This window comes from Triticum dicoccoides, chromosome 5B (genome assembly GCF_002162155.2).
Source record: "Triticum dicoccoides isolate Atlit2015 ecotype Zavitan chromosome 5B, WEW_v2.0, whole genome shotgun sequence".
In the NCBI taxonomy this organism is placed as follows: Eukaryota; Viridiplantae; Streptophyta; class Magnoliopsida; order Poales; family Poaceae; genus Triticum; species Triticum dicoccoides.
The window spans coordinates 38810339-38826915 of record NC_041389.1 but is presented as its reverse complement, the minus strand read 5'-3'; the positions used below and the strand labels follow the sequence as shown (position 1 = coordinate 38826915).

Below are 16577 nucleotides of genomic sequence, written 5' to 3'. Positions count from 1 at the left end.
GAGAGGGGAGGAGATGGCGGCCGCCGTTGCGCAGGCGGCGGCGGTAGACGACGCGACCGGCGTGCGCGGTGACGGACGGCATTTTCCTATTTGACGCATTGGGCGCCGAATCGCACAGAAGCGAAACGGGCCAGCCCATTTAGGTGCACATAGGTTCCCGGCCATGGGAACCTTCTGGAAGTTTCTGGTCCGGTTTTTACTGGGTTTTTTCCTGCCGTTTCTTTTATCGTTTTATTTTCAAAAAAACATTCGGGTTTTAAAAAATTGTTCGCAATTAAAAACGAAGTTTAGAAAAATATCATATTTCAAATATTGCTTCGAATTTCAAAAAAATTTCTTGTTTTAAAAAAATCAAAAATGCTCAGGAATTTTAAAACATGATTGCGTTTCCAAAAATTGTTCAGTATTAAAAGAACGTCCTCGAAACTAGTTCACATATTTGAAAAAGTGTTCAGTAATTTTCAATCACGTTGTAAAAAGAATGTGTTTTCAAAAGTTGTGTACACAAACTGCTATTGTAACGGCCGACTCTCTACAATAAATCACCTTGCTAGGATCAGACTAGCTGCATGGGTGGCTGTAGTGGGGACGCCCTGTGCGTCCGGCCGACTATTTGACGCAACCCATCACGGCTGCACAAAACAGTGGAGATGCAGGCCGATGGGCTAGGCCTGATCGCTGTCTAGGCTGTGTTAGGTAGCTTGAAGATGTTAAAACATGGAACGTTGTACTCCCTCCGTTCACTTTTTATAAGTCATTTTAGAAAACCAAAAATGGGCTGCTTTGTATGTTGTCTGGAATGTCTTCAAGGCCTTATAAAAGTGAACAGAGGGAGTAGTACATAAGTTCACACCGAGACTCAATGTATACTTTCAAAAAGTAAAAGGAAGAGTTATAGAAGTGAATGGTAACCAAACTGATGTTCATTGCACAATTTATCTCTCTTACTAGCTACTTCCTCCATTCCTAGTTATAATACGTTTTGATAGTTCAAATTTGAACTACCAAAACGCTTTATATTTGGGAACGGAGGGAGTAATTGCATGTGCGTTGCAATTGAGGCATACATATTCTAGTGATTGAACACCAATCGTGTCTGGCATAAATCTTAAATTCAACATATTCTAGATTTTGAGAAGATTTTGGCACCAATTGTCGCCACGGCCGTCACGGAGCAAGACAGAGCTATTGGGAGGGCCCCAAAATGGCTTGGGGAGCAGCATGGTGAGGCTTGGAGAGAAAGAACGAGCCCGGGTGGCTGGAATTTAAGGCGAGGCCGACGGGAAGCTTCGGCCATGGGGAGGACATGGGAGCTCCTTGAGCTTAACAAAGAGGGCAGGGGGTTGGTAGAAAGTGCAGGAGGCCGATGGTGAGGAGAGACGCGGCCGGGAGTGGCTTAAATAGCTAGGCCGAGATGCCCGTGTCTGGAAGTCGTCGCGGACGCGTGGGTGATTCTCTTTGCGTGGCCGGGCACGCGCGGCCATTGAGGCGACGAGAGAGGGCAGAGGGGATGCGCACACGGTGCCAGGGGACACGCGAGTGCAGAAGGGGCGAGCATAGGGGGCGGTGGGCCACTTCGGGCAAACAGTGTCGCGGTCGGGACTACCATGGCGCGAGGAGGGAGAAAGAGGAGGGGAGCGGGGTCCAGAGGGTGTGCGTGGATGGAGGAGAGGTTGGGTAGCTCTGTGGACATGGTGTGGTGGCGAGAGTGCGACGTTTGGGCGGTGGCCGAGGGCCCCAATGCCCAGAGCACGCTTTTGGCATGCCAGACCGCGTGGTCACCGCATGCATGGTGACTCAGGGTGGCCAACCATGTCCAGGGTGTAGTCCACTCCAACTGGGCCCTCTCTGATGTGATGGCTCGACTAAAGCAACTTTGTGCTGTTGGGATGCATCAGCTAAAGTTTCCTGTAGTAAAGTTGGACTAGATGCTCTGGTAAAATGGGATGGTTACTTAGAGCAAATGGTTGTCACATAGACTAGAGGTAGGAAGGACTACAAGCTGGAGAAACTTGAAGCCATAAGTTTGATCATAGTTACTTCACAACTGTAGATTTGGTCCAGAAACTAGGATTTGAAGTTGCACTTATATGAAGTGTTGGACTGGGTTGAAATGTGGTGGACGATGATTTGAGCATATTGAGGCACTGTAAAAATTTCATGTCATTTGGACATGCCAAAATGGTACTTCGTTCATAGTGGTCCTCTCTTGACAGAAACTTTCGGAATTTGTTGAGGAAGATTGGCTAGGCAAATGCAGCTGAATTTTGGCATGTGGCAATTTTTTTTATATTAAAGAGCACTCAAAAAGTTTTAGGGCAATCAAGAAAAGATAAATAACACTTCCTTCACAAAGTGCCATTGTGGACAGAATGGAAAATGAATATTCCTGAATTATTTTTGAACTAGGCAAAGAAGGGTTTTCACATATTTGTGGAAGATATAATCCAAAGAATTTATGAGAATTTTGTGGGAATTTTTGGAATAACAGAAACATAGGTTGCTTCACAACCTAGGTCAAACAGGATTATTCCTTTAATAAAAAAAGAAATATTCTCAAGAAATAAAGATTGGGGTTGGGCTAGAATGGAAATGACATGATCTTGAGAAAGATTTGGGAATGAGGAACCACTTGAGAGCAGAAGGAATGATGATCTTCTCAGGCTTCAAGTCCACAGAACCACTCCGAAACAGAAAACGGAGCAAAAACCAAAGAAATAAAAGAAAAGCCAAAAATTGGGGTGTTACAGATTTAGCAGAACTTTCCACTCACTTATTTGAGGACACATAATAGATGATTTTTTTTTGAAAGATCCAGCAAAATGCTGGCTTGATTCAAATTTAGCAGAAAGCAGCGGAAGAACAACATGGTGAAGATCCGAAGATCAAAAGAGAAAGGAAAAACTACAGCCATAACACCCACCACAAACAACACGACTACACAACCGAAGCACATATCCTAAGCTAAGCATCACCGCCGCGTCGCGAACAACGCCGATCACCTCCGAAGACAGCAGCAGCTCCAACTACAACTTCCCTTGCCAACGCGCCATCCACCCAGAAAGCAGGGGGTGGATAGCGGGACTTGGTCGATCCCAGGAAGAGCTTCGTCTTGGACTCATTGGTGAATTCGTACATTGCACCTGGAGCTTCACCTTGGACAGCGGCGAGCACCGGAGGAGCGCCGCAAAGAGCTTCCAGGAAATGTCTCCAAACGTGATGCTCCCAGCAGAGGAACGATGTCAAACGTGCCGCCATCACGCCGATCCAACGGACCTAGGATTTCGCCCGGAGACAAACCATCATTCGAGCACGAGGAAGATGCCGACACACCTCAGTTGACGCCTCCAAGGAGGAAAATGACACCCACAGGCGCCATCGCCACCGGTCTCTGGTCGTGCAGGACTTTCGTCTGTATCGCCGCACACCTTCGCTCATGCCCACAGAAGCTCGTCCATGCAGTCTCGTACCGCCACCGCCGTAGAACCTAGTCATAGAAGCCATGGAGTCATGGTCCACCCCGCCAACGGCGAGCCTACAGTGACCAGATCAGTCCCTGCATCCCGCATCTATCACGGTCGGAGCCGCCTGCTCCAGCATCACAGGACCAACGCGCAGGGCCGGCGCGCGTCCAACACACCACGGATCTGGCCGGGTTCGTCCAGATCCGGCCGCCACACGCCGGAGGGGCGCCGCCCCGCCAGCCCGTGCCGAATCCGAGGACTCGCGCCCGCCCGACCCTTCTCCCCTGCTGCAGCGCAGACCTCGAGCCCGCTCGGCGGAGGCCTTCCACAGATCCCGCTGAAGGCACGCGCGCTCCAGCCCGCGCTCGCGCCCGGAGCGACTTTCCGCGCCCTCCGGCCTTCCGCTCGACGCGCCGCCGCCAGCCCCGCCTCCCTCACCAGCACTCCCGCGCCAGAGGAGCTCCTCCATCGCAACCACACCGCAGATCTGCGCCCTGCGACCCGCAAGGCCGCGTTGCCGCGCGCCCGCGTCAGATCCGCACCCAGCGCCTCGCGCGCCTGCGCCACCGCGCGCCCACGCCTCCGTGCGCTGCCTCGCGGGCCAGCAGGGCCGTCCCGAGCGCGCGCAGCCACTCGAGCTCCCGCCGAAAGTTCCGGCCCGCGCCAACACTTCCGGGCGGAAGGAGAAGGGGTCCCGCCGCCGCCCAGCCGCGCGGGCTTTGCCCGGCGACCGTTGCTGGCGGCGGCGAGGGGAGGTAGGGGTGGTAGTTGGTGCTGCTGCCGGCGGCTAGGGTTTGCTCCCGAGCCGCCCGCGGGAGCGATGCGGGGGCTCTAGAATGCATATCATCAAAAGCTTAGATGACTTTTTTTTACTATCAAATCATTTGAGCTACGAAATTCTTTTACCTTCTTCATGGTCCTGCAAGATCTCGATATGCACATAATATTCATCAGCTACTTATCTTGCTGTAGCATATTCATTAGCTAATTACGTTGGTGTAGCATGCAAGCAATCAATTTCACTCAAAGATTGTTTGACGCCGTTTTTACAGGATGGCGGAGGTGGCACGGGGAGGTGAAGGCGTGACGACAATGAGGAAGGGACGGAGGAGCCGCCGCCCACCTGATGGCGTGATACTGGATGGCCCCGTCCAGGAAGGCGAAGGTGCTCCTCCAGGCGCCGAGGTTGTAGTCCAGGAATATGGTGATGGCGGGGGCAAGGGCGACGCCCAAGGAGGTGATGGTGCTACAGTGCGGTCTCACGCACATTGGCGACCCAAAAGGCCGGAGGTTCACGGTCGTGCGGTTCTTGTAGGTTCCTTTATATGTTTTGTGCGGTGCGTGTAAAGAAATTCAAGTTCGGTCATTTATTATAACTAGCAAAAATGCCCCGGGCGTTGCAAGGGGAGAAAAATAATTCTTCCATGTTTAGCTCGTGGGTTCATGCTTTGTCATGAGAGAACAGACACATATGTAATGCTATCAAGATTCATCTTGACCAAAAACTAAATTACCCATTTGTTAAAGTATCATACATGCACAATACATGCATTTGTCTACATAAAGAGTCTAGATGCATAGTTGACTACCCATGCATGGCTATGGAGAAAAAAATCAACTGATTGAAACTTTCTCATTTCTCAATTAAACTAGGCACCTCGAGCACCCTGAACTCTTGTCACACAAGCAACATAAATCTACTTTAGTCATGGCCAACGTGGGACAAAAGTCTCTGATGAAAAGAAAAACTATGGATCAAAGGTACTTTGGGACGCTAGTTTGGCAAAGAGTGTATGTACTCTCATTCTTAACATCCTAAATTTTTCCATAGCCCCTTAATTACATATTTCCGAAAACATCATACATCAATATCATGCTTAGCGATCTCAACCGTGGTATTGTCTGAATCTCAATGCAAACGTTCAGAACATGCATCCTACCTATTCCTGCTTCTCAGGTAAACAACTGAACATTGTTGTCATGGTTAGAAATTAAATCAGGTTAAATTAACAATGAAGTGTACAACAGACCAGCCAAAATCTGAGTTTATACATACACTACAATCATTGTGATCATATGCTGGAGTTACCTAAACAAATATTAATAAGCAAAGTAGGCTTGACCAACATATATAGAAACAAAAATACAAAACTACCATAGCACCGCACGTCCTTGCATGTACATACATTTTTACCTAACTAATATTGCGGCTCAAATGCTTATGCCGGTTTTACCTCTTTCTTTTTCCTTTTCTTTGTGAGCAAAGAAAAAAGCTCATCAATCCTCCTTTTCCATCAGGCCAAAGGCCCGTTTGGACGACAAAGCCCACCTGACTAGGATCGCTTTACCCTTCTCTTCTCGCGGTTGATAGCTCCTGCATGAGATCTCCCTTCCCTTATTCTCGCGCTCGATAGCTCTGGTAGGCTGCAGCCGTCGCACCACCGCTCTAGCTTACTCTGTTGGCCTAAACGCAACTCCTCCCTGCTCCTTCCCATGGACGCGGCCAGTCCGTTCTTCTTCTCTGATTCCTTAGCATGAGCCACTTTAATCGGGTCTCACTCCAGTTAATTCCATAATTTTCTCCCCATGGAGAAGTAGACACAATCCTTATTGATTCTATGGGTGGCTTATTGGTATGAACTCATAGATGTATTTAAATTGGTAAGATTTTGCTTAAGAAAGCGAGGTGAGACTGTCTAATAAAGACCAATCTTTCTTTAATACATGAACATAAGCTTGGTCAGTTGGACACTTCCTTCTACTTTGAACAGGAGGTCGGGAGTTTGACTCTGAATATATATTTTTGAGCCGGACTCCATTAGATGCATCATAATTTTTTGCCACCTCGACTGCATGGTTTTTGGGCTGAGGCCCAAACGGCCGACGGATCCCACAAAAATCTGGAAAATCTCGGGAGAAGTCCAACTCACGTGAAAAAACATCAATGTACGAAAATTTTGACGGATGGACGAAGATACGGATGAAAATTTGGTGGGAAGAAGTGTTCAGCCTTTTTTTTTTGAGGGAAAGCATTGCTTCATTACTTAACTGTGGTGAGGCATATCGCCCACACGGGCGGGTACATCAGACTCCCAGACCAAGCATTGGTCAGGTTCACAAAGGCGACCAATATTGGCAAGTTCATGTGCCACAGAGTTAGCCGTACGTCTACAGACAGAGATGGAAAAAAAAGGAGAACCACAACTTAAGTTGGTATTTCATGTCCTCTAGAGCGACCGCATATGGCGAAGAATCCACCTTGCGCACATCCAGGGCTTCGGCTAGCAGTTGAGAGTCTATTTCAAACTCCACCCTGATCATGCCTAGCTCGGCTGCGGTTGTGATTGCATGAGCCATGGTGGCAACCTCAGCTGCAAAAGCATCCGCCGTGTGCTCCTGTCGTCCCGCTTGCGCGTGCACCAGAGAGCCATCCGCCACCCTTGATGCAATGCCCCATCCTGAGTGCTGCTGTCCCGGAACGATCAAGCCATCCACATTGATTTTATAGCCGTCTGCTTTAGGTGGCCGCCACTTTTCAGGTTTCGGCCCTTGGCCCCTGGAGGAGAAGATCTCCACGTACTCGAGGACACTGCCTCTTGTTCTTCTTGCCACTTCCGCCGGTGGGAGAGGTAACTCACCCTCCCTCGCCTTGTTTCTATTTGCCCACCAAAGCCACCAGAAGGTAAGTATATGTAGCCTTTTATTTTCATGCAACCCCCAAATGTAGTCAAACATTGCATGCACACCCTCAATCTTTTCCAGTTCAATCCTTTCCTTTTGCGGAGCAAGATCCCGCCAAACCTCCTTTGCAATCTTACATTTGAGGAACAGGTGAGCCCCATCCTCCTCCCCTCTGCTACAGAATAAACATTTTGTATCTTCGATGGGAATCCCTCTTCGTGCAACCGTAGTACGTAGCGCAAGGGATTCATGTTTGAGCCTCCACACGAACATTTGTATGTTCCTTGGGCAAGGGAGCTTCCAAATTCTCTTCCATGAGTCGTCCGTTGTACTATTCAGATTTCCAGGAACCATGGAGCTCGCTCCAGCCCCTCCGTCCTTCCGTATTTTCTCAAGCTGAACATATAGCTTATATGCACTCTTCACCGAATGGGCTCCTTTAGTATCATACTGCCACGCCATGAAGTCTTGGGCACCATCTCTGAGAGGGATATGGAGAATGTGTGCCACATCATCAGGCCAAAACGTATCCCGCACCAACTGCTCATCCCATGAGGATGAATATGGATCAATAAGCTCACTAACACGCTGTAGGAGGCATTGTCCTCGAGGTGTGATCACGGTTCTTGACCATGGCCGTGGAATCCAAGGATCCGTCCATATGTTAACATCTGCACCATCTCCAATCCTCCATATGCAGCCCTCTCGGACTAGTTGTGCTCCGTGAAGCAAGCTCCGCCAAGCGTAGAAAATGCCCGCACCGGGTTGGGCCTCAAGTAGCCGACCATCTGGGTAGTACTTGGCCTTCAAGATATGTGCGCAAAGCGAGTCTGGGTGTTGTATCAACCTCCAAGCCCGACGGGACAGCATAGCCACATTGAACGCACGCATATCCCGGAAGCCAAGTCCTCCATGGGCCTTTGGCAACGTCAGTTTGTTCCATCCAATCCAGTGTAGCGTGTGTTCCTTGTCTTGCTGACTCCACCAGTAGGTCCCAATCAGCGAGCTAAGCTCATCACAGAAGGTCTTTGTCAGGTAGAAGCAGGACATAGCGAAGGTGGGTATAGCCTGAGCCACCGACGTGACCAGCGTTTCCTTCCCTGTCTTCGCGATGAGCCTCTCCTTCCATCCATAAACCTTCCCCGATATCGCATTCTTCACAAACGCAAACGCCTTCTTCCTCGACATCCCTACGTGGACTGGCAGACCGAGGTATTTTTCATTCCAGTTCTCACTATGGATCTGCAAAGTATCCTTCACACCTTGCCTTTCAAGTGCGCTAGTGTTCAGACTAAACATGACCGTAGACTTCTCCAAGTTTATACATTGTCCCAAACAACTCTCATAGAGATCCAGAACCCCTCTCAATGCTTCAGCCTCCTCCCTCTTCGCCTTAAGCAAAAGAACTAAGTCATCTACGAACAAGAGATGCGAAACCACCGGTGCAGCTGGACAAATCTTGACACCACCGATCCGTCCATTAGCTTCAGCATCATGAAGCAGGGTTGACAACCCTTCAACGCAAATGACGAAGAGATACGGTGACGACGGATCTCCCTGGCGTAGACCCCGAGTGGGGGTGAACTGCTGAGTTAACTCGCCATTGATCTTTATTTGGTATCGCACAGTAGTTACACATTTCATCACCAGATCAACCCAGCTTATACCGAACCCAAGCTTGAGGAGCATAGCCCGCAAAAATTCCCACTCCACTCGATCATAGGCTTTGCTCATATCCGCCTTCACTGCCGCAATACCTTCACCTCCTTTCCTCTTGTTAAGCAAAACATGCGATAGCTCATATGCGATAAGCACATTGTCGGTGACGAGGCGCCCGGGAACAAAGGCACTTTGGTTGTCTGAAATAATATCCGGGAGCACAAGTTTGAGCCTATTGGCAATCACTTTCGAACAAAGCTTATAGACTACATTGCATAGGCTGATGGGACGCAAATCTTTGATCCTATTCGGGTTTTTCACTTTGGGTATGAGGACGACGACCGTGTCATTCCACCCGTCCGGCATCTGGCCTCCCTTTAGGATTGAGATCACCTCATCAATCACTTTGTCACCCATGAAATGCCAATGTTTTTTGTATACAATTGAGGGCATCCCATCGGGGCCCGGGGCTTTGAGATCCCCAATGTGGTCGAGCGCCGCTTTGACCTCTTCTCTAGACACTTCCCTTCGAGAATATTCCTCATGGCCTCAGTAACAAGAGGCTGCACTTTGATGAGAAGCTCGTTCAAGCGGTTACAACCATTGGAGGAGAAGAGGTCCTAAAAAAAGAAAGCACATAGTTATTTAAACCTTCTCCCGCCTTCACTTCTGACCCATCATCCTTCCTATTAGCTTTCTTCCTTGCCGACGCCACCGCCATAAAATATCGTGTACACCTTTTATTATTAGGGAAATGCATGTGTGTTGCAATGGGGGAAAGAATATCCCGGCACAACGACGCCCTTCTACTAAAAGAATACATCATGCAAGGCTCGAGGATCGGGCTATAGAAATATGGTAGGCATAAAGGAAAATTTTGAACATATGTAAGAATGGGATAAGTACTTTTAAAAGGCCATTTAGAAAATAATAATATTGAAGGTCTAATTTCCTAAGAACATTTACGTTGCTGTCATTTTTAGTCTAAAGTTGCTTCTAAGCTACCTGTTCTAACTCCTAATCAAACATAAGCCCAACAAAGTGACACGAAAAATTGACGTTGGCCAAGTCTCCATCAATGGTCACGTCCGTTCTTATTCGGCGAGTAGGTCGCTATCTAGCAACCTAGCTAACGCATACCCTCTAGCGCGCCTGTCCACAGTATAGGCCGACTCAGTCTGGTTTTTCCCACCCGGTTTTGGAAGGTTCAAGAATGCTTCCACGAACTGGTTCTCTTCTTATTTTTCTTTGTTATTTCTTCTGATTTTTCATTATTTTTATATTTCTTTTTTTCCTTTCCCCCTTATTTATTTTCATATTTTTTTTCCACTTTCGTATTTTTCAAGTTCGTTTTTTATTTTATTTTTCTTTTCAATTTTTGCGAACATCATTTTCCAATTCAAGAACTTTTTTCACATCATAAACATTTTTTCAAATCATGAACATATTTTAAATTTGTGAATAGTTTTTATGAAACCATGAACAGTTTCAAATTTGGAAACATTTTTTCAATTATTACAAACATTGTTTTTGGAAATTCTGAACATTGTTATGAATCGCTGAACATTTTTTGAGTCGATGCAGATTTTTTGACTCGATGCAATTTTCAAAAACTTGTGAACATTTTATTTGAATCTGTGAATATTCTTAGAATTGATGAACACTTTATCTGATTGAAATTCATGTACATTTTTTGTTTGATGATTTTTTAAAATGCATGAACCTTTTTTTATTCAAGACAATTTTATTTTTCTGAACGTTGTTTTAAAAATTTGTGAAGATTCACGAAAATTTTGTTCAAATTCACGAAAAAAATCAACATTTTTTTCTGCAATTTTTTCCAAAATTCACATCTTGTTTGGAAATTTTGATTTTTTCTGAATTATTTTAAAGACGAAAATCAAAAACAGAAAAAAGGCTAACAATGAAACAAAAATATAGGGATCGTCCGTCCTCACTCATGGGCTGGCCCAATAGGCACGCAGGTTGGACGGACTCAATAACCTAAAGTTCCTACCTATCACCAGAAACAACGTCCTATCCAGCCGTTGGCCCCCCAGGGGGCGCGTAAAATCGTCGCCTGGGGGCGAGCCGGCGCTAAAAATCGGCGTGGGGGCGAGTGGGTTTCCAGCCGTCGACTCCAGGGCCGCCCTTAGACGTTGTTTATATTTTTTAAAGGAGTATTCGGTAAAGTTCGGCAAATTGGACAAATTATTCGGCTAAAATTCGGCTAACCGGGCATATATTTGACGTGTTTGACATTTTACATAGCAAAGTTATTTTTTTTTAAAAGTCGCAATTACAACTACGGGCAGAAGAAGTCGATGAGCGCGGCGAAGTCGCGGACGTCGCCGCCATCCTCGCAGTCATCGTCAGCGGCCTTCTCCTCCTTGACGCGGCCGCCCCTGCTGGAATCCTGCCCGGAGCCCTGGCGGACCGGTGGCGGCGCGCGGCGCGTCGTCGTCGTTCGACGACGTCTCCCTCGTCGCGGCCCCGGCGCCGAGCTTCAAACTGCTCTAGGGTGCGGCACTGGCTCTCCATCTCCATTTGCACCTAGTCATCGCGCGCCCATTTCAACGCCGCCGCGTCATCGAGCTCCCCAGCGCCGGGCTTCGTCTTCACGGCGGGGAGCCCAGGCTCTGTTTTCACAGCGGCGAGCCCCGACTCCGTCTTCGGTTCGACAAAGCCCGGAGGAGTTGAGGAGGAGGCGCGCCGGCCGCCCTCATTGATGACGATCCCGGCGCTGCCAGTGCGCCGGCCGAGTGGCGTCTCCGCTGCGGGCTCGGCCTTGACGGCGAACATCGCCGGCGAGCCGGAGGAATGGGAAGAGGAGCGGGAGGAGGAGTGAGAGGAGGAAGTCGGGGAGGAGCCTTACCTCCTGGGAATCCATTGCCCACCGCTCCGGCGGGGGACCGGGACGGCCGCCGCGGTAGGGTATGCCAGCGGCGGGTCATTGCCACCCTCGAGGTACTTCAGCACGTCATGGAGCGTGCGGCCGGGGGCGCCCCACCATACGCGGCGCCCCTCGTTGTTCTTGACGCCACCCACCACCGGCGCCCCGTTGGTGGATGCGAGCCTCTGTTCCTGGCGGTGCTGGAAGTACGCCGCCATGATGCGTGGTTGTCGGCAGCGTGCTGGGGGAGGGTGCTCTGCTCCTCTGTCAGGGAGGCTCGCACGCGGTCGACCTCGGCGGCGAAGATGGCGGGGCGCGCCTCGACGTCGGGCATCGGGGGAATGGGGACGCCCCTGTTGCCGAGCCTCCACCCCGTCGGCACGGCGTGCATGTCTGGTGGAGCCGGGATGTTTGCCTCAAAGAGCAGCCAGGCCTCCCACTCGTGGAGCGAGCGGCGGCCGAAGCCGTTGGCCACCGCTGCGTCGTCGGGGAATCGCGCCGCCATCGGGCTTGGGAGAGAGGGAGAGGGGAGGGAAGAAGCGTCGGTGGGCAGCTGCGCACGGGGAGAGAGGTAGAGCTCGGCGGCGGTCGGCGGGCTGTTGTGGGCTGGTGTGGCCAGAGGCGAGGGAGGCCACTGGTTTATATAGCCCCGCGACATGTGTACGCGTAGCGGGAGGGGAGGCGTCACCGCGCCGCCCGTGACGCGCCGCCGGTGATGAGGAATCAATGGCAAGGCTGACCGGCGGCAGCCTTGCCATTGATTCCACGCGGGAAACCGAGGCGTTCCGACGACGACGACGAGGCACGCATCGCTGACAGGACATGCCTGTGGCTCTTTCACGCCAAAACCGCTCGCCTCGGTGCCCCCGGGCGCCCCTAGCGCGCCGGGTTCGGCCTGGGTCCGTCGGCACTAATTTCGACCCAAACCAGCGAAAAACGGGCTCCTGGAAACGCGACTGGGCCGTTTTTTCGGCACCGGCACGAAAAAATCGCCTAGGGAGCCGTGTTGGAGGCACGGCTGGAGATGCTCTTAGAGCATCTCCAATAGATGGTCCAAATTTTGACGGTTCAAAAGCATTTGGACCATCTATTGGGGATGCTCTTAGTTGGTTTGTGTGGTTAGGCTTCAACCGTACAAGGTTCGATTCCTGGCGACGGCAATTTTTGTTAGCTCGAACGGACTAATACTGATGAAAGACGTACGCAAAAAATTAATTGGACGAAAAAGGTGGAAAAACAATTCTTTCTTTAATATTAGGTATGTATATAGATATAGATAAAGAAAATGAAGAATACTAGAGAAGTACAACCTTCATCCTATAGTGTCAAAAAACGTTTTACACTACTAGATAAATGCCCGTGCGTTGCAACGGGAGCATATATTATTATTCTAATGGTTTAACAACAATCGTATCTCAATGCTACTCTTCTTCTTCGCCCATTCTTCATATCTCCACCTCTGTCAATGACGCGTCGGCTCTCGATCCCTCCTGCACCCCATCCAAACACACATTTTAATTTTTCTTAGATGACAGTGCCTCATATTTGCTTTCTATATTGGGCATCCAACCAAAGCACGTCCCTGTATTACCAAAAGGATCATGGAAATCGACCAAACCATGGTCACATGAGAAACCATGTTCCAGTAGCTTAAAGTTTAACTGCTTGATTGAGTCATTTATTTCCGTTATCCATTTTCTTTAATCATGGAAGAATAATTAATTTGACCTTGCTTTTTAAGCAGAATCTATTAATTTCGGGAGAAAAAAAATGTACACTATGTTGGCATGCTTCAAGGTAGATTTATAACAGATATTACCAAAATCTGGTAATGTATGTAGATTTGTTCTGGGGATCGAAAAGTAGTAAAATATAAAGAATAAGAGAATCAGCATAGTAATACACATGTATGGAGTTGACATAAGTATTAGCGGTCTATAACTCCAGTATGGAGGCAGCGGCATAATCGAACATTTGTGAGAAGATTGCACAATATTGTCAAGTTTCTTACGGGTCATATTAATTTGACCTTTCTTCTTGGTTTTACATGTTTATAAACTGAAACAACTTGAACATTTGTTTCAAATGCATGGTATTCGATAGTCTACTGGATGCACAACAAAAAGCCACATTATATCGTCAATGCACTTTGATGGTTACCCAAAAATGTACAATGGTAGTCTGAAATTGCATTGGCGTTCGCATCACTCAGCAAATCCATGTTGGGATCCATTGTTCTGCCAAACAACAAGCACTACATAACACATTAGAACTCTCTCTCTCTCTCTCTCTCCCTCCCTCCCTCTCTTCCTAATTTATCTCATCAGCAACGTAGCATAGAAAATGTCATTTCATCTCTCAGCCTGATATCTTTCTCACTTCCGCTGCTCTATCTCACAACAGTACAGTAGTAGTAGCTGGACGCACAAAAGAATCTCTCTCTCCGCTCTCCCTTCCCATTTCCAACGCAGCGGCGTTCCTGCCCCGCTACAACATCGTGCTGTCCTGCCCCAGGGGCACCCCGTATCCCTGTCGTTCCCCACTCCAACGCCGCCCACTATCCCATGTTCCCCGCCGCACCCGTTTGGCACCTACGTGTGCGAGCAAAGGAGTCAAGTACTCCAGCAACCACGCCACCATGTGCAGCAGCGCGGTGGCCTACCTCGGTTCGCGTCCTTGTACGAGGAGCAGCCGACCCACAACCCCGTCGGGCTCCTACGGAGGGAGCCGAGCTAAGGGACAGAGGGAGCGAGTTGGGCGGCAACCTTCGTTTGGCGCAGCGGATGGCACCACCAAGGCGAAGCGACGACCTCGTCTAGGACACATCTTGGAGGCGAGGAGGCTGGACTGTAGCTGCAGGAACGCGATTGCTCCTGTCTACTCGCTCGCCTTGTGGTGTCATGGACAGAAGGTGTCCTCGAAGACAACCAACCGGGCGTTTGCTGCCGCCATACCCATAAACCGAGCCACCCTGGGGCACACTGGAGCAACATGGGAAGAGAGGAAGAATATGGCCACGTCGCCGCTAGATCCACAACAACCACCGATGTCTTCCATCATTGGGAAGAGAGGGACGGAGTCACGGAGAGAGAGTCGCTGGTTCGGAGGGGGGAGCGGCGGCGGCGGCTTCATGAGTGGGGTATGGGAGGTGTACTCGGATGGGTATATGTGGCGGCTGTGCTCGGGCGAGGAGGCTGCGCCTACGACGAAGATGGGAGGGAGGCCGTCGAATCAGATCGGACGAGAGATTGTGTCCCGATAATTTAGGACGCGGTGATTGTGCGTAGGAAAAACCGGACGAGAGGACGGACGAAGGGACGACGTAAGAGGGGATACGGAACATTACGGTTATTTTAAATAGTAGAGATAAGACAGAGGTAGTAGTAAAGAAAGATAAAATACAATACTAAATATATTAGGCTCGTAACGAAAGTCTGCCACCAAGGTGATCGCTAGTTGGGTGACATATCAATCTCGTTATGAAGTAATTACGGAAGGCGAACGATCGGTGGCAGAAAAAGAATTCTCGATTTTTTCTCAAACGGAATTGGAAGTAATTCCCAACAATTAAGGCAAATCAAATACTACTATTTCCTCTGTCTCACAATATAAGAACATTTTAGACACTAGTATAGTGTAAAAAATGTTCTTATATTATAGGATGGAGGGAGTAATAATTAGCTGGAGGGGATTTTGGGAATGCATGGTTTTCATTAGGCTATATATAGATAAAGAAAATGAAGAATAGTAGAGAAGTACAACCTCCATCCTATAGTGTCAAAAAACGTTTTACATTATGAGACGAAGGTAATAGTACAGAAAGATAAAATACAATACTAGACATATTAGGCTCGTAACGAAAGTCTGCCACCAAGGTGATCGCTGGTTGGGTGACATATTAATCTCGTTATGAAGTAATTACGGGAGGCGAACGGTGGGTGGTAGAAAAAGAATTCTCGATTTTTTTCTCAAGCGGAATTGGAAGTAAATCCCGACAATTAAGGCAAATCAAATACTACTACTCGCTCCGTCTCACAATATAAGAACATTTTTTACACTAGTGCAACGTAAAAAATGTTTTTATATTATGGGACGGTGGGAGAAGTAATTAGCTGGAGGGGATTTTGGGAATGCATGGTTTTTCATTAGGCACTAAGTTGGACTCGATGTTACTCTCACGATGGCTAGTCTTATACTTCGAAATTAATTAGCAGAGAAATCAAATACTCCTATTAGCATTAGTTAGCAGAAGATTAATCGGCAATTAATACCGTCCTAGGAAATTACCTTTTCTTAGTACTAGCAGATGTCCAGAAATAATTTTTGCCTAATCTTCCGAGGCTATATATATGGCGTGGCATAGCCTATTTTGATGTGCATCTGATCTATTATTAGTATTAGTATTGTACGCTCGCTTACTAGCCTTTGTGATCGTTTATTCTCCAAGACAGGACCAAGACATGGGTAGTGTCGTTAAGGTGTCAATCACTATTGGCATCAGCTACTTTGTCATCTGTCAGCTCTTTGCCGTCAGCTAGCAGACGGCAAAGAAACTCTTTGCCATCAGCTACCCGAAAGCAGACGGCAAAGAACTGGCTGATGCCAGCCTGTTCTTTGCCGTCCGCTAGCTGACGGCAAAGAATCTTTGCCGTCCTCTAGCAGACGACAAAGAGGGAGGGGGGGCCCCACTGAGGAGCTGGTTAAAAAATACTTAACGTCCCCCCGCTTTGCCGTCCGCCGCAGACGGCAAATATGAACAAAAGCGGACGGCAAAGGAAGGCGGACGGCAAAGGCTACCCTAACTAACCTAACTAACGGCCGAGCCCCCTCCCCCGCCCGTTACTCATCTCTCTCCCTCGACCTCCTCTGCCCCCGCCCCC

General features: G+C 48.7%; 1 protein-coding gene across 1 annotated transcript in view; it reads right to left on the bottom strand.

The window, feature by feature from the left end:
• Window positions 1–3258, bottom strand: part of LOC119308992 (tRNA 2'-phosphotransferase 1-like) — an 8019-nt gene extending 4761 nt beyond the window's left edge. The window contains exon 1 of the mRNA XM_037585124.1: window positions 3003–3258. Within this exon, the coding sequence (XP_037441021.1) occupies window positions 3003–3258 (256 nt within the window). The remainder of the gene's footprint in view (window positions 1–3002) is intronic.
• Between the last annotated feature and the right edge of the window lie 13319 nt (window positions 3259–16577).